The following is an 18,658-nucleotide window of genomic DNA, read 5'->3' on the forward strand; positions in this document are numbered from 1 at the left end:
TGGCCGTTCAGGCTCAGCTGTCACAGGACTGGGCAGATGAACTGGGGGAGGCCAGTGGTCTGGATACCTCACCAGACACTGGATTCATCTCTCCTCCGACTGTGGCTTCGGAGGAGGGTGCTGCTTTCTCTGTGATGCTGCGCAAGGCGGCCGCAGCCCTTGGGCTCGAGCTGCCTGCCGTGGCTGTGAGGACTAACGTCCTCACTGAGGTGCTTCAGTCTGCAGCAAGCTCCACTGAGCCTCTGCTGCAATTCAATGAGGCCCTCATTGACGTTCTGCAGGGCACTTGGTCCAAGCCCTCCACAGTCCCTCCTGTGGACAGGAACGTCGCCAGGCGCCACCGCCCTGCTCCGGGCGACCCCAGTTTTCTGTCCCAACACCCCACCCCGAGAGCCTGGTTAGCCAGGCTTCTACCTCCCAATCCTCCTTCCCGACCGCTCCGCCGGACCGGGATTCCAAGAGACTGGAACAGTTTGGCAAAAAGCTGTTCTCCCTTAGTTTGGGTCTGCGGTCCTTGAACACCGCCTGTCTTTTGGACCGTTATTCCCACTCTCTGTGGGATACGGTGGAGGACGTGCTGCCCCTGTGCCCGGAGGAGGCCCAGACACGACTTACCCAGGCTCTGGCCGATGGGAGGGATGCAGCACGTCATGCAATCCGATGTGGGCTTGACACTACGGACTCGCTGGGTAGGGCGATTTCTACCACGGTGGCGCTTAGACGTCACGCCTGCTGCGGTCCACGTCCTTTTCAGGGGATGTCCAGAGCACTCTCATGGACATGCCCTTTGATGGCACTCGCCTTTTTGGTGAGAAAGCGGACAGTGCGCTGAATCGCTTTAAGGACTCCCAGGCTACGGCCAAGTCCTTGGGCCTCTCGGCCCCGCGGTCGCAAACTTCCGCCTTTCGCCCCTTTTGTGGGCAAGGAAGGGGTGCCTCCTCACGTCAGCCTAGCCACCAGCCGCAGAACCAACCTGCGCGCGGACGTGGTTTCCGCCGAGGCGGTTCTGCAGGACGACGCGGTCAGCCCACATCCACCCCGGCAGCATCCGCCTCAAAGCCTTCCTAGTCCGAGCTTTCAGGCCCATTCCACGCCAGTGGGCGGCAGAGTTCGCCATCACCTGCTCCACTGGCGGTCCATCACATCGGACAGGTGGGTGCTGCAAATCGTCCGAAGGGGCTACTCCCTCCCCTTCGAGACGACCCCTCCAGCCATGCCACCGCAGCACCACCGTATCTCGGGAGATCATTTGAATCTTCTCCACGAGGAAGTTTCGGCCCTCTTGGCCAAGGGGGCCGTCGAGCGCGTTCCGAGCCAAGAAGTAGGTCGTGGTTGTTATTCCCACTACTTTCTGGTTCCCAAGAAGGGCAAAGGGGGCCTGCGCCCTATCTTGGACCTCCGGAACGTCAATGCCTTCCTCCGGAAGGAAAGGTTCAAAATGTTAACTTTAGCTCAGGTTCTAGCTGCCCTAGACCCTGGAGACTAGATGGTAGCGTTGGACTTGCAGGACGCATATTTCCACATCCCCGTCCTGCCGGCCCACCGGCATTACCTGCGGTTCACGGTGGGTCAGTAGCACTTTCAGTTTACCGTGCTCCCCTTCGGCCTTACCAGTGCCCCCCGGGTGTTCACGAAAGTGATGGCGGTGGTCGCTGCTCATCTGCGCAGATCAGGGGTCCTAGTCTTCCCCTATCTCGACGACTGGTTGTTGAAGGCGGGCTCGCCCCAGGCAGTCGTCTCCCACCTCCAGACTACGGCGGATCTCCTGCATTTGCTGGGGTTTTCCATCAACGTGCCGAAGTCACACCTGAGTCCCTCTCAGAAGCTCCTCTTCATCGGAGCGGTTCTCGATTCGGCGCAGTTCCGGGTCTATCCGCCGGAACAGCGGGTCCGGGATATTCAGGCCCTGATTCCCATCTTTCGGCCTCTATCCTGGGTTTCGGTCCTGCTAGTGTTGCGGCTTCTGGGGCTGATGGCCTCCTGCATCCTAGTAGTGCATCACGCCAGGCGGCGCATGCGGGCTCTGCAGTGGGACCTGAAGTTTCAGTGGTCCCAGCATCACGGCAACCTGTCCGACCACGTCTTGATCTCGGAGGGCACTGCACAGCAGTTGCAGTGGTGGCTCACGGACCGCGATTGGGTCACGGGCAGGAGCCTCTCACTTCCCCAACCGGAGCATGTCGTGGTGACGGATGCGTCCCTCCTGGGATGGGGTGACCATATGGGAGAGGCGGAGATCAGAGGCCTCTGGTCTCCGGCGGAGTCTCGCCTCCACATCAACCTGTTGGAGTTGAGAGCGATCCGGCTTGCACTGAAAGTCTTCCTTCCCTCTGTCAGGGGAAGTGTCGTGCAGGTGTTCACAGACAACACCACCGCCATGTGGTATTGCAACAAACAGGGCGGGGTGGGGTCGTGGACCCTTTGTCAGGTGGCTCTGCGCCTCTGGATGTGGCTGGAACACCAGGGCGTCACCCTAGTGGTTCAACATCTGGCGGGCTCTCTGAACGCCAGAGCAGACGAACTCAGCCGCCGGTGCATGATGGATCACGAATGGCGTCTGAACTCCGAAGTGGCGCAAGGTCTCTTTCAGCAGTGGGGAGAGCCTTGGTTAGATCTATTCGCCACCGAAGAGAACACGCAATGTCAGCAGTTCTGCGCGTTGGAATTTCCAAGGCGGCACTCGCTCGGCGACGCTTTTCGTCACGAGTGGAGTTGCGGTCTGTTGTACGCCTTTCCGCCTATAACACGTCTGCCCAGAGTGCTGAAGAAGATCAGGCACGACCGGGCCCAAGTCATCTTGGTGGCTCCGGATTGGGCACGAAGGTACTGGTATCCCGAGCTACTCTGTATGTTGACCGATCCTCCGATACGTCTGCCCCTTCGGGAGGATCTTCTGTCGCAGCAGCAGGGGACGGTCCTCCACCCGAACCTGTCCAGCCTCCACCTCCATGCGTGGAGATTGAGCGGCGGCAGTTGATGCCATTTGACTTGCCTCCTGAAGTCTGTGATATCATTCTGGCAGCCAGGCGTCCCTCCACCAAGACGGTATACGCCTGCCGGTGGAACAAGTTTGTGGCATGGTGCACAGCAAAGGCTGTGGATCCCCTTTCCGCCCCTCTTTCTGAGGTTCTCCTCTTTCTTCTTTCGTTGGCCCAGCAGGGCTCTGCCCTGGGCACCTTGAAAGGTTATCTTGCTGCCATCTCTGCCTTCTTGCGGCTTCCTGAACAGCCTTCTCTTTTCAAGTCCCCTGTAGTTACACGCTTTCTAAAAGGCATTACTCACACGTTCCCTCCTGTCCCTTTTGTAATGCCTCAGTGGGACTTGAATCTTGTTCTCACATTTCTAATGTGCGCTCCCTTTGAGCCTCTTCATAATTGTCCTCTTCGTCTGCTGACGCTTAAGACTGCTTTTCTGGTAGCCATCACCTCTGCTAGACGGGTGAGTGAGTTCCAGGCTTTATCATCAAAGCCTCCTTTTCTCTCTGTTCATCCGGACAAGGTTGTCCTTCGGCCTCGTCCCTCCTTTCTTCCGAAAGTGGTGACCCCCTTTCATCTTGGGCAGTCTGTCACCTTGCCCACCTTCTTTCCGCCTCCGCATCCTTCCAAAGAGGAAGAGAGGCTCCACCGTCTGGACCCAAAACGTGCACTCTCCTTTTATCTGGACCGCACAAAGCAGTTCCGGGTGGACGACCAACTTTTCGTTGGATACGTGGGTGCTAAGAAGGGGAAAGCTGTGCACAAACGGACCATCTCTCGGTGGGTCGTTTTGTGCATCAAAATCTGCTATTCCTTGGCAAAAAAGGACCCTCCTGTTGGGCTGCGCGCCCATTCTACTCGAGCCACAGCGGCTACTTCTGCTTTGGGACGGGGTGTCCCTTTGCAGGACATCTGTCAGGCGGCAACGTGGGCTTCGCTACACACGTTTGCCAGGCATTATTGCCTTGACAGCCAAGTCCGGAGGGATGGCTTCTTTGGCTGTTCTGTCCTCCAGGACTTTCTGGTGTGATCTTGGTTCGCAGACCCACCACCGGGGATGGTATTGCTTGGGTATCTATTCTAAGGTGAGGAATCTAACTAACGTGTTTCTTTCAGATGAACAAGTTACTTACCTTCGGTAACGATGTATCTGTAAGAAACATTAGTTAGTTAGATTCCTCACCGACCCACCCATCCTCCCCGTTCTGCGAACTGACATCTAGGGTTAAGGCTATCCCTTTCAGGGCCCTAGACTTTTTTGGCACCAGTGTCGGTATCTTGCATGGCTCTGCGTTCCTGGCGCGGAAGGCTATGTACAAGAACTGACGTCAGCGCGCAAGGGCGGCGTCTAAGTACTCCGACGACATCATTCCGGCGCACGACGCCGACGACTGACGCGGAGCCGCAGACGATGCCTAGCGACGCGCAAGGGGTATTGCTGACGAAAAATCTTCCGGATCCAGTCTGACGCCTGGGGATATTCTAAGGTGAGGAATCTAACTAACTAATGTTTCTTACAGATACATCGTTACCGAAGGTAAGTAACTTGTTCACCGGGAAGAAAAACAGGGCTTGCTGCTCCTGTTTAGATTTAACACCTGGGAAATGAAAGGACTGTTGCTAATCTCCTGAAACAGCACAATTTTCTGCTTGAGTCACATGGCCAAGTACACATTGTTTCTTTCCCCACAACGGGGGTGGGAAAACCAATGGAGACATGGTGTGGGGACGCCTGCTCTGAAATGGATTTTATGTAAACAGGATGTCTTGTGCACAAAAGATTTCTCTGGGAACTGCTCTGAGCCTATTGCACAAGGAAAGGCAACAGACGCTCCAGCAGGAAAACACCAGGTATGAAAATACAGTAAAGAAACTTTTACATTTTACCTGTATTTAAGATTGGAGCTGAAATCAAAATAAGAAAGAAATTCGTAATTTTTGGCCCACCTAACTTGCAGAGCCATGCACACAGAAAGCATAAGGGCATTGGTGCCAGGTGCATTTACTAATCTGCTGCTGCTGGTTCTTCATGAGGCGCGGGTGCATTTGTTACAAAATTGTGACAATCTAGGTCGACTTTCCCAGTGGGTGTGTGCTGCTGTCTTCAAGGGGTCATATAACCCAGTTTAATTATGGAAGACTCATTTCTACACGGCCTCTGTGCAGCCCTGTCAAAGACAGGTACACAGGGAAGAATCCGTCTTCCAGCCTGCCTAGTGCCTTCCAAGTGTGGCCACAGATGCTGCTCAGTAAGAGAGGACTGCAACACAGATAATTGAGACTGTGGATGCTAGGGATTGCTATGTTTGTACGCGTTCTAAGATCTGTTGGTTCTGACATTGTGTTGTACCCTCCCTTATCTGGGTGTTGCCATAACCTGTATTTTTCTCGACTATGATATTATTGAGTCTAATGGTCTTTGCTCTCTGGACAATTGTAAAGCTCTCCGATACCCGCAAGGGTCATGTTTACATTATATAAAACTTTCAGAATAAATAAATGAAACACGGGCACCTAATGTGTGCCAGCCACCTGTTGCCCGATAAAATTCGTGCAGCGGAGCTTACTGCTGATCTCCTGCATTGTTTGCCCATTTGAATATTTCACAGAATCTGAATTAGTGACTTCATTGCCTCACCCCGCTGGGAAGGGTTAGACATTTGAGCCCTTGAAATGCTTTAATACAATGTCTAGATTAAGGTTCTCCTATATCTAACTACCAAGAGCGGAGTATTGAAGTAGTGATGTTTATACCTCATAAGCCGTATTTGCAGGCTTTCCACATTGTTAACCTTGGCATGTTCTCATCCTTTATTTGGAATAAACTGCACCCGGAAAATACAGATCTCTCTGCTTCCATTTGTTATGAGAGGATCTCGCCACTATCCTTCCATTGTGTGGTTTGCAGCCTTTATTTATAGTGGAGCCAGGCATATCCTGCTATCTTCGAAAGGAGTTTTAACCAAAGGAAAGCACTACAACAGTCCTTTAATCCCCACAAATAGAATGCATAACCACATTCAATGAGTACACTTCGTTGTGTTTATATACACTCCAGTTTGACACCAGAGAACAGAGTTCAAAATTTGAATATAATTAATTTTCTGAAGACTTGGTTACAAATCGGTGCCCCTCATCACGCATGAAATAATGTGCGTTCACCCAAGTGAATATTTGTGAATGTTTCCCAAGAAAGTGACATTTGTGAGGACTGACAGTTGCAGTTTGTTCCTTTTGGTTCAAAAATCGTTTTGAAGATAGAGGGATAGACCTTGTTTCATGGTATATATTATTTTGATGGCCCAGCCTTCCCCCCCCCCCCCCCCCCCGCTTTACATGGGCCCAACCCCTTTTTATGATTGCTCTAAAAATAACATTTTCAAAAGGTTTTGCTTGTTGCGATTCGTCTAACCATTTTCTCTCAATTATTTGAAATGCTCTCTTCCTGTTTTGAACCCAGCTGCACAGTAAAAGAAAAGAAATCATGGCTACTTGTTCCTACAGATTGCCCCCTCAACTCAAATATTCCCAGTTGTGCGACAAGACTTCGACCTTTTATATACCAGAAAAAAGTTTGAGGCAGTGCCAGGGTGATTCTGGTGGCGAGGCTGCACATACTTCAAGCACAGTGAAGATAAGACTACATAAAAGCTTTGCTTGGTGACCACAAAGTAATTTTCATTATTCCACATGCCACAAAAAAAGACCTGGCTTTGTTGACACATTTTTGTCATCTTTTTTGTGTGCGCCTTATTTACACCAGAATCTGGAGATTAGATGCATGCTGTATCTGGGATTAAGTCGCACGTTGGGGGCCCGTTCTCCTTGCTCCATAATGCATCCTAAAGGCCTGAGAGTTCAGTAAGCTGAGTTCTGATGGAGGAAAGAGAAATGCAGGATCAAACCCTTCCCCTCCCTGCTAAGAAACACATGTACCTTCTTCCATCATCTCCATCCTGGTCTTCCTCCAGAACAAGTAATATCATTGGTATGAGTTCACAGTGCCCCACGTCTCACCTCGCCAATATCCTCTGCAGGTAAAGCCTTTTAATTAGAGCAGGCACAGTTCCCTTGGTATTCCAACCCTAAGCACTTTCCCTTTTTGGGGAAGGCCATGATATAGGTGCTCTAGGCCATGACTTTTCCTTTGGCTCCTTTTTATGCTCCTCCACTCGCTGCCACCGCTGTCGAAGTATCCAGCTTGTCCCTGCCTTTAGTGCTGGCCCTTCTTATTATGTCCTGACACCAATGAAAGTCATGCCTATCCACCTTCCAGTTCCTTAGCAGATCTTTACTGCTTCAGACTTCTCCGCAGACAGCTCCAGCACTATCTCGGCTCAATTCCAAATATTGCTTAACACCTTCAAGAATACAAAAAAACATTAATGCTGGCAAGCTGCTCCTTGTAGGATATCATATGTTTACAAATTCTCTACTGGGAAGTGCTATGATCTTTTGGACATTTATGTGAAGGACCACTCTACTACTTTTGCTCCATTGATGAGAACACCTCTTCTGATGTTGACCACCTTCTCCTCCTTATTGGTTGCTATGCGGAATACCAGCAGCTGGGGTACCAACCAGGCTCGATGATTGAGCCAAGTCAAAGATTATCTCCTTTTTTGCATCAGACATTCGCTAGGGTGAACAAAACGTGGTGCTGTGCTTGACTGTTTTTTTGTTGTTTTTTAAAATCCTCCCTAAATGGCAAAAGCACTCCTCAGCAAAGTCCGATAAGTGCCATAGAAACGCTTTTCTGCCCCATTGGACCTCACTATCATAAGAACCCAATGTGGAGAGCTTAGTTTATACCATTTGCAGCTTACCATCACTCCCTGGCCCACCTTCCCTACTAGGAATCAAACAATCTATATGACTGCGGCAAGATTTTTTTTGTGGTGAGCTGCTTGTTGTTAAACAGAAGCAGAAGGAACAGATGTAGGACGGAATACTGAACAAATCAAACATTCTCTCCAAGTCACAGATCTGGGTTTAATCCTTCACTTTTTTTTCTTGCTCACCACAACACCTCAGTTCGGACCCAGCCATATGCAAATCAGTCTTGATACTGCTCCCCATGGGAACAGTCCATCCAAAAGTGCCAAACCAGGTCCTCCCTGGACTGGCAACAAGCATCCTGGGACCAGTTTTGGGGTATCGCCCCTCATCAGCCAGGATAGTTTGAGTCCAGTGGCAGAGTGATCACGGGACCCACGTCTGGGCATATCCCTCACACTTAGGGCGACAAAACCTAAAGTACAGATGGTGTATGGAATGCTGAACAAATCAAACATTCACTCCAGTAACCGATCAGGATTTAATCCATCATATTTTCCTCAATACGCCAGCCCAGTGTGGACCAAGCCATATGCAAATCAGTCTTGACCCTGCTCCCAATGGGAACAGTCCAGCCCGAACTGCCAAGTCGGGTCCTCCCTGGACCTGAAACAAAGCATCCAGGGACTGGTCTGGGGGTATCACCCCTCATCAGCCATGCTAGCTAGAATCCAGTGGCACATTGACTGCTGGGTCCAAACTGGGGTGACGTGGCTAGCGAAATATTGATGGATTTCACCCAGATCTGTGACTGGGGATGAGTGTTTGAAAAGTTGCAACACTCTGCCTATTTCATTTTGTGATGTTCCTATGTGTGGTGTAAGTGGCTAAGGCCTAAGGGTATGCCTAGATGTGGGTCCCTTGATCGCTGCGCCATTGGATTCAAGCTAACCTGGCTGATGAGAGGTGAATCCCTGAAACCGGTCCCAGGGTGTTTGTTTCCGGTCCTGGTAGGCCCTGGTTTGGCAGTTCGGGCTGGGCTGTTCCCTCGGGGAGCAGAATCAAGACTAATTTGCATATGGCTTGGTCTAAACTGGAGTGCCATGTTGAGCAATGATGGATTAACCCAGATCTGTGAAGAGTGTTTGAAACGTTTCAACACTGTTTATTTTATTTTGAGATGCTGTTAAACAGAAGCAGTTCTCCCACCTTCTACTTTGCCCAGAACAGAGCTTTAGTGCTGCTCCTATCTAGTGGTGAGGAGGGTATTTATTGGTGTTTTACAGTCCTCCATTAATGTAGTTTATAATGTAGCTCACTCTTGAGATGAGGAGGCTGGTTACTGGATTGCATGCTTGTAGCCACTCAACGGGTTTTCAGGCAATGTCCAGGCATGCCTGCTACACAAATTTTCATTGCAAAAAGCTTTTCGGGATGGAGGTAGACAAATACTTGTAGCAAAATTAGCATGTCAACAAGCAGGACACTTGGCATTGTGTTGCCTGTCCGCTTACTCTCCCAGTAATACCAATCGTGTAGGTAGCATGGAAGCTGTTTTAGCAATGTCTATTGATGCAGGTGTCCCCACCATAACAGCACTTGTACTTCAGACTTACAAAAAGCAGTGTAGTGGCTAGTGGTAGCTTAAAACTACTCTACTTGCCTGCAGATGTTGGGACCAATTCACTTTGGATGTGGTTTTCTCTCTCATGATTCTCAGGTAGTCTGGTGTCTGTTTTACTGGAAAATTCAAAGAAATCTATTTTGGATCAATGGGTCTTATTGCTTTTTCAGTGACCATCTTCTCACTCGGGCCGGCTTTAAGGCAGTGCGACTGGTGCCTCCGCACTGGGCACTGACCTCAGGGGGAGGTACTGTGTTTAGCAATAACTTACGATTTAAAAGCTCTTTCAGCAGAGTTCCTTGTGCGTCCACTTTTCAGGCAGCATTTAAAATGTCAAGATCACTAGTGAATAATGTTCCTGCTGGAGAGATCAGAGTTTTGTCTAGGGGCACACCATAAAGTAGCGCAGAGGGTAAAATATGCCTGCTGCAAAAAACGGGTACCGTGCAGATTACAGTTCTGTGTTTTAAGTGGATAGCTGAGTGGATTACTGCTTTTGTCACAGGGATTCTTTTGTTACCACAGTTCATAAGATACAACCCTAATATAGAACAATGACTGATAAGAACTATTATCAAATTGCATGCAAACTGCAGAAAATAGGTTAGGCTGTTCTGTTTCACCCCCCCCCCCACACACACACACACACACACACACACACACTCTATCATTATATATTCCTTATGTTGCTGAAAAGTGTTTGCTTGGGTAGATAAACATTCTTATTTGTAAAGTCAGCCTTTACCACTGCTTTAAAACAAATGTAATGTATGTGAGGGGGGCTATGGAGAGATGAGGGGCACTTTTGCCTGGTGGTCGTGAGGGAATCCGCGAAGGTTATCACGGGGGGGGGGGGGGGCAAAAATTGTCAAACCGGGTGCCAACAGCTCTAAAGCCTGCCCTGTTGCTGCTGGTGCCCTACATTTTCTTAATAATTTTTGCTCCTTGAAGTCCTTTTGAAGCAGATCTAACCCTTGCTCCACTAACGGGCTGTCAATCAGCTACAGTCCCTGCACTGTGGAGCAGTTTATGACAATTATGGTTTGGTGGAGGAGAGATCGAAGCGATGAGGCTTTCACCCTTCTTAAACTTGCTCTACGGGAATATATTTTTGCACTATCTTGTCTAAAATGGGTAGTAGTCCTGATTAAGTGCTTCATGCCTTGGAACATTAGAACTGGCTGGTGTCCCCAGGTCTTTTAAATAATGACTTACACTTTCACGTAGTCAGCCAATGAACATTTCTTAAGTTTGCTACACTGGAAAACCATAAAAAGTTCATGATACTGCCCTTTGGCCTACTTTCTGTACTAAAGTTTTTCAAAATGGCAATGGCAATGGTAGACTAACATCTGTGGAGGCTGGACGTTTCCTTCTACTCCATATAGATGTGGTGGTTACACCTGCCAAGTCACTTGCGCCATTAGGTGCTGTTCACTACCCTCTGTCCGCTCCAGGTTCTCAGCAATCAATGTGCAGGGGAGAGCACTCTCTCCCAAGGTATTGAAAACCATTAATTTGTGATGCCCACAGAGGGGAGGAGATGGCATGTGCTGGAGTTGGTGCGAGGGGATTCACAATAAAACAGTATCCCGATTGGTACAAATGTGAAAACTGCAAACCTGTGTTTTTATCAATTTTGGAAAGCAGCGTGTAGGGGTTTCTTTAGGATGGCTGAACACATTAATTAAGTAAATTGGTGAGTTCCTCTGCGATAAGGTCATGGATGGCTGGTATCTATACACCAGCTAAATCTGATATCTATCATGGCTGCTATACCTTCTCCTAGAGGCGCTCTTGATGTCTTTACTCTCCCTTGGAACCACTGGAATTTGACTATCGCTTTTGTCCCTGCACCACCTGTAGAGGGAATGAATGGACGTCACATCATCCTTTCTCTGCAGTGGGCCCTTGTGTTTATTTAATTACCTTTTGTTACAACAATTCATGACTTAAACAGTATATGCAGATACATAGAGTGTAATATGATGTCTTTTACCATTGTTGAGGGAGGGAGGGAAGGAGCATCATTACCCACTCAAGGTCTCGTCTCGCACCAGTCATGGTCCCTCCCCATATTCAGCAATGGTAATACACTCTCTTCGTTTTTCACTGAAATGGCGTTTTAAACTTTGCCTGTAACTTTTAACCCAGGAAACGGATTTGCACAAAATTTGGCAAATCACTATCTTTAACTTTCAGGTGGACAACGTTAGTGCAGGGGAACAAAAGTTAAGGGGGTTGTCAAAAAAGTGAAATGATTTGTTTGCGCCTCATGCATGAAACATTAAATGGTTTTACACTAAATTTGGTATGAAAGGAGAACTTTGCTCTGAAAGCGTGCTTTTGCTGATTTGGTGTATATCTGTTCTGTCGTTCTTGATATGTGTGTTCAAAAAAGCTGGCAAGCCGCTTTTAAATGGTTAACCCTTTTGTATATTTCTGCCATTTTATCTCATGAATCGTGACTCGTAATTCCTGTTGATCACATTAACATTTTTTGTAAAAAATGTGATTGGCTGGATAAGAGCTCTGCCATTTTGAAAATCTTGAGTCAGCTGTGACTTGGAAGGTTCGTGCTATGACAGAAAACTTGCTCAGCAATGGAGGGTCACCCTCCGGGACCTGATCCATGGGAGTAATAAGGGGAACCCAGAGGCATGGAAGCTTAAATCCCACACCAGTAAAAAAACAAAATACACCAAAATTGGCACGCAACTCATCACAATAGATTAGCCAGTCTTGTGAGCAGAATTGATCACCATTTTTGCCATTGACTCACACAGCGCTTTTAGCTACAGTGTTTCATGCTGACCCGAATCAAAGAAAAGCAAACACTCTAGCAAGTGCCTAACCACTACCGAAAACCAAGCCTTTGCGCCCAACCCCTCCTGTGCAGTCTTAGGGTAGGCTACAGGCGCAGTTGGCGAGTGCATTTCCAGTCTGTTGGCAAGGCTGTGCTCCCAACTCTTAGTGGTGATTAATTAATGTCACGGGGTATGATACAGGGCCTGGTTCCAAGTCCCACACAGATAAAATACAGATTAAAGTGACATTATAGTTAGGTGTTATAATAACATAAGTAGCATTTAAAAACTACTGAACTTATCTAGCTGTAGTTTACATAGCTTAGTACATCTTCTGCCCCTCCCATGCACTGCTTATGACCTCACATATTACATCACTCATGACATGTTTTATGATTTATCACTATTGACATAACACCAGCGCTGATTGTCTCAGACACACTGTGTTGAGAGAAGTGGCAGGAGGCAAACTGTTTACTTTAACTTTTTCAACAAAAATAATCAATTTTTATGTCCTTTCATGGGCTGCAGGTTCAGCAACATGTTTGACGAAGAGCTTTTAAGCCATTCCGGTGGAGGTTCCGGTGGATATTTAGAGCACATCTATAAGCATGCTGCCAGAGAATTGTTTGGGATTGAAGTTACAGAAGTCGTATACAAACCTTTAAAGTAAGACCAGTGAACTTCGGCTACTGTTTTATTTATTACGATTTTGTATAATATATTGCGTGTTAACCCCACACAGCCTTTGTATGGGTTCTTGAGCTTGTAACTAATCTTGTTCAGATCTACAATGCTTTATCTGTTTTTCACTGTGCAAGATGCTGAAAATGTACATGTAACCAACCTCTCATCACAGAATAACCACCAGGATTCCTTATCTCTCTGGAAGAGTTCCTCGCCCATACCTTTCCACACAACTTCCACCTGCAATTCCCTAACACACGTCGCTTTTCCACCTCTCACCTTGCGCTTTTCCACCATTCACCATGCTGCCTGACCCTGACTTTCCTTGTAAGCCACTCCACAGTGCCTCTTTTGCTCTTCACCCAAAAAATTCCTGCCCCTGATGTTGTGCCCCACACATCATCTTCTCTCCCTTCCTCTACACTACCCTCTATAAAATATCCAATGTGTAAAGCATGCTTTTGCTTGATAGGCGGGTATGCGCTCTACAAGTCAGTGAGACCAATGCATTATATTTTTTTGTTTTTCTCCTTTAGCACAATACATTACCCCTGGAGCACTGTTTAACATATTTTAGCAAATACACAGGCAGGTCGCAATAGTTGCACCATCCGTTTTATGCAACTATTTCCTACAACAATGAGACAATTAAAAGGGGCGGTAACTATTCACACACACCTAATTCAGTCCTATTTACCCCACTGCTTTCTAATCCTCTCCCTTTCTCCTTTTATTTGCCTCTTACCGCCATCCTGTTATTGAAGATTTCAAAAATGACATTAAATTAACATCAAAATAACACAATAATTCCTTAAAGGCAAACATTCTTAGCACCCGTGTGTGCATTATAACCAGCATTGCATACAATTAGATGAGAATGTGTGTTTCAAACATGTTGAAAGGTTGATGTAACATTTCTTTAGTGATTAAAGAAATGTATAAAAAGTATGACAATTTTCAAGTGTAACAAACCTTTAATTAACAACAATTGTTTTAAAGAGTTAGCCCGTTTCTAAATGGCATAAGGAAGGATTGTGTGCATGGATTTGTTTTTTTTAAAAACAATTTTATTGATGTTTTGCAATACAGTGCACAATGACAGCATTAGATAAAATCTATCGTATGATATATATATATATACACCAATAGTATACATAATCAAACAGGACAGAAAATACACTTATACATGGAGGTGTACATCGGTCCGGGACTAGTTGAATACAATGATACATGAACCAAGGCGTCAAGCAATATATCATTAGAAAACATCTGTGCCCCCTTGGTCGCTCAAAAAACTCCACTGCCCAGTTCCCTTTTCAGTCCCAGACCTATCCTCAGTGGACTGTTAATTGTTATCATGAAACATGGCCAGCAACTGTGCCCACTGCATTATAGCCTCGGATGCCCCCCCTCCCCTCCCCCCCCCCCCCCCCCCCCAAATTCCAGCAGATTCCTCAACCAATGTGTCCGCTTTGGAGCCTTTACCCCCATCCAACCAATAGCCACTCGCCTCTTTGCCAGTAATAAGGCCAGTTGAACTAGTCAATAGGGGATCCTTCGTCCCCATGGGCGCTTCACTGCTCCCAAAAGGCAGACCAGCGGCGCCAGTGAAACAGCAAGTCCAGTGGCCGCGTCTATGCGTGGCACCACCTGCGCCCAATACGTTTGAACTTGGGCGCACTCCCAGGCCAAGTGTAAGAAAGTGGCCCCCAGTACCCCATAGCATGCACAGGCAGCACCTCTCTTCGGATCTATTCTGTTAAGGCCATATGGAGTAACATATGAACGATGCAGAAAAAAATAAGTTTAAACCTGCTATTACAAAACACAGTGCGGAAAGGATGCAACAGGTTCCCAATCCGAATCAGAAATGGGTGCACCCATTTCCTTCTCTCGGGCTCTGCGTGCAGGGTACTGTTGTGACAGCATATCCCTTCTAAGGGCTTTATAGAAATGTGCAATGAGATGGCGCCTTTGCCCACCGTCCTACAAGACCATCAAGGACTTCCGAGGTGGGAGGTGCCGCCGGAAAATCTATCCACATTCTCTATCTTAGAGTAATGTTGTACCGATCCACTCCAAAAGTGTCTTGTGCATCTGGGAAGGATATAAAAGCGTCCACCGGATAAAGGTCACCTGCTTCCATGCAGCCCCCCTCTCTCCACTGCTCCATAGACATGGTAGAGTCAATATTCTGGAGGAGCGTCAGGTCCCACAATTTCAATTCCCTACTGAAGGGAGCCCTGGAGATCACTTTCTGGACCACCTTTTCCCACATCCATGCCGTATGAATAATCAGATATGGAAGCGGGTGCTCAGACCCATGACCCCCCACATCAGCAACTATGGCAAAGTGTCACTCCCATGATCATCCCCAGGAGTCACTTTTCTCAGTTATCTTAATCTATAAACCAGCTGGTGGCGTGTTGGAGTTGAGCCGTATAGTAGTAGAGTTGTAATTCTGTCACTGCTAGTCCCCCCCTCTTCCAGGTCTCTCTTCAGCGTTGAGTGCCACCCTGCTGTGTTTATCGACCCACAAAAGAGTCACCACAAGGCCATCCAACCGGCGTAAAAAAAGATCCGGCAATGGGAACAGGGAATTCTGCACGAGATACAAGCATCGCTTGTATTTCGAAATAGCTGCCCTACACATGACAGATAAGGGGAGTTTATTCCAAAATTTAATGGAGATCTCCAGGCTGGTCAGCACCCTATCCATATTCTGAAGCCGGTGTTGGCCTTCAGTATGAGTGACCCCGATCCCTAAATATCGGAATCCTTCCAGTTCCCATTGAAGTTTTACGTTCAGCAATGGATGCGGCTGCCTCACGGCCAACTCCAATAAGGGGAACACTAGTGATTTGCGTATGTGTATTTTCAAACCTGAGACCTCACCAAAAGCATCCTAGAGACTTAGTAACAGGGGAACAGACTCCCCAGCTCCAACCTCACAAGGAACATATCCAGCTTACCCTCCGTGTCAGGTGGGCCCATCTGGTAGACCAATTTAAAATGATCCAATAGGGTCATTCAAATATCCTGCCATCCGGTTAGTAGGTGTCCCCGTGCATTCCGTATAGATGTAATAGGGGATATCTCCGTTTCCCGTCGGCTAAGCCATGCCAGAAGCCTGCCAAATTTATCGACTTCCCTATGCAACACCTGCAGGTAGTCTTTAGGCCTGTTTTATCCAGTGTATCCTAGAGGGAGCAAACCGCTCTATGGGCATCCAGCTTGTCTGCACAGGCTTCTGCTGTGTATACTTCTTGTTTCTGTAGATCCGCTAAACTGAGTTCCTGGGTCTTCAAATCCTCTATAAGCTTCCTGCGCACCCCACATATAGTACTGATTCATCCCACCGTATGTGTGCATAGATTAACATTCAAATCATTCTAGTTTGTGAGGACAGCCCCAAAAAGACTGAAATGAGAATGACTTGTTTTTTTATGTCACTAAGCTCTGAATGTGAAAGTTACAGATGCTTCTAGAACTTCCAGAGTTGTTTGATTTTCCTACTTGCAGCAATCACAGCCAAAAATGTTGGATCTCTTGATCACTTAGTATTGTTATGTTTCGAATATTTATGAGTTCCTTTATTTCTAGCTTGAACTTCTTACCCAGGCGCCGAACGGAATCTGGAATCTGGATCATTTATTTATTTTTAGCAATTCAGAGTCGCAAGTGCCAGGTGATGGTGTATGGTGTTAGCAGTCCTATTTCAGGGCCTCACGAAAATTATACTGGTCCTTAAATGATGCCTCTCAAAGTGGTAATGTTATTTTTCCAGCATCAGGACTTATATAGATTCATATGCTTGAGTGATCTCCTGGCATCAGGCTTGCATCTCAATAGAGCAAATTGCATTAAAAATAATGGATGAAGATATCGAGCCACAAGTAGCTCATCCGCTGTTTTTTTTTCTTTCTCATTTTTTTTTCCAGAGTTTTATATAGCGTGAACTTGACCTCAAGGTATTTGGTATCAGAGCGTGTTACAAAAGCACCAGTTGTGTTACATGAGGACACATTCATTTTTGTTAGGCATGGGGAGATTAGGTGATTTGCCTAGAATCACAGGATGTTGCACGTCCTTGCTGAGACTCGAACCCGGTTCCCCTGATTTGAGGTTGACCGTCCTAGCCGTTAGGCTACATCCTTCTCCACCTTACTTTATGATCTGATGTCTAACCTATCGGGTGACGAGACCAGGGTTCCAACCCTCCTCAGAGGCTCCAGCTGTCAGATTTTCTGTGCTTGGTATTAGGCAACAATAAATCTTGAGCTCTACTCTTTTTACTCAGATTGACCTTTTCAGCTGTTTTGTCTGGAAAGACCTCTATCTCGCTTCTGATACAGAAGAAAGACAATGTTTGATCCTCTGTACTTAAAAGTTGATAGTTAAAGGTTTTGATTTGGATCGACACCAGGGCTGAAGCTTCTCTTCCAAGAACACTCGTCAAACTCTGAGAGGTGTATGGGGTGGGGCATCTTTTCTGAAGACCTGCACTCACACAAATGTACATTTTGCCTCCTCTAGCCTGGAAATACACCCAGAAGTTGTGGCATCTGTCTGTCATTCAGCAATAAACCCCTAAAAGATGCAGGGATGGCTGCTGCGATTTCTAAATGCTGAATCTTCTAAAAAATCAAAGAGCACTGAAAAAGCAAAGAAGCACAAATTCAAGATGGGCGTCTCAAAAAATCCATTAAGCCTTGTGCAAGTTCCAAGAAGATCCTCTGTGCCTGCTTTGAAGGTACAGATCTCTGGTCTTGGTGACATTTCAACAGCAGAATCCAGAGTCAAGGCACATTCAAAAAGATCATCACCGCTATATGCTTCAATGTCACCATCAGCAAGAGTAAGAGATATGCCATAAGGACTATAGTCGATAATGGTACCAGCGAGTGTTATTTCAATATTGTTGACAATAAAACTGTTGATGAAGAGAGCATTAATGACTACAATCTCATCAGTGAGAGCTGACCTGCCATCGGTACTGAAGATCTAGGCATTGATGAGTAGGACCCCATCGATGTATAAAACAGTTATCTACAAAGAGTAAGGTACTGTCTTCCATGAAGACACGGTCATCGAAGCCACTACACCTCCCAACTGGAAGTTCAGGGGAAATCTCTGTCCTTGCGACTACTGCATCAACTCCAACACCATTGATACATTCATTATCTACTTCACATGTACCGAAAAATGACTTTAGCTTTGCCCAATACACCTATTTCTTCCACATTACCACTTTTTCCGGTTGTAATACAAATAACTCTAGAGCTTCTTCCATAGTTTTTGGCTGATTCTTTGATGGTGGAGTCAGTAAACATATATATTCAAACAATGACCTGCCTTCTGAAGCTGCCTCCCAAGCAGAAATAACATATAACCCTATATCCCTTATAAGGAGTAATAGGCATATGGTTACCAAGAACCATCACTTTATGGCCACCCCACTGAAATGGAAATGCCATCAGATACACGGTTCAGGTACCCATGGATTTTTTATAAACTACATAAAGATGTTAATGGAGGAATTCTATATAACACCACCCAGCTCCTTCCTCCAAGGAACACCAGCTCCACTGACAGAACCTCTGGTTTCTCTACTACCTGTTTTGGACCAAAACACACCATCAGAGGCTGGTGACCATAACAATACTGATGATGCAACTAGGAGCAAGAAGACTGTGATGGTATGTATAACAGTCAACAGTACGTTGATTGGGAATATTATGTGCCAGCTGAACAACCCAGCCTGGATCCAGCTCCCAGAGACTTGCCAC

General features: G+C 47.0%; 1 protein-coding gene across 3 annotated transcripts in view; it reads left to right on the forward strand.

Annotated features, from left to right (window-relative positions):
- The window catches only part of CIAO3 (cytosolic iron-sulfur assembly component 3), a 127,391-nt gene that overhangs the window by 98,391 nt on the left and 10,342 nt on the right, over positions 1-18,658 (forward strand). For all 3 annotated transcript variants that reach the window (XM_085629356.1, XM_085629358.1, XM_085629357.1), the window contains exon 10: positions 12,714-12,851. In XM_085629356.1, the coding sequence (XP_085485482.1) occupies positions 12,714-12,851 (138 nt within the window). The remainder of the gene's footprint in view (positions 1-12,713; positions 12,852-18,658) is intronic.

This window comes from Triturus cristatus, chromosome 10 (genome assembly GCF_964204655.1).
Source record: "Triturus cristatus chromosome 10, aTriCri1.1, whole genome shotgun sequence".
NCBI classification, from domain to species: domain Eukaryota; kingdom Metazoa; phylum Chordata; class Amphibia; order Caudata; family Salamandridae; genus Triturus; species Triturus cristatus.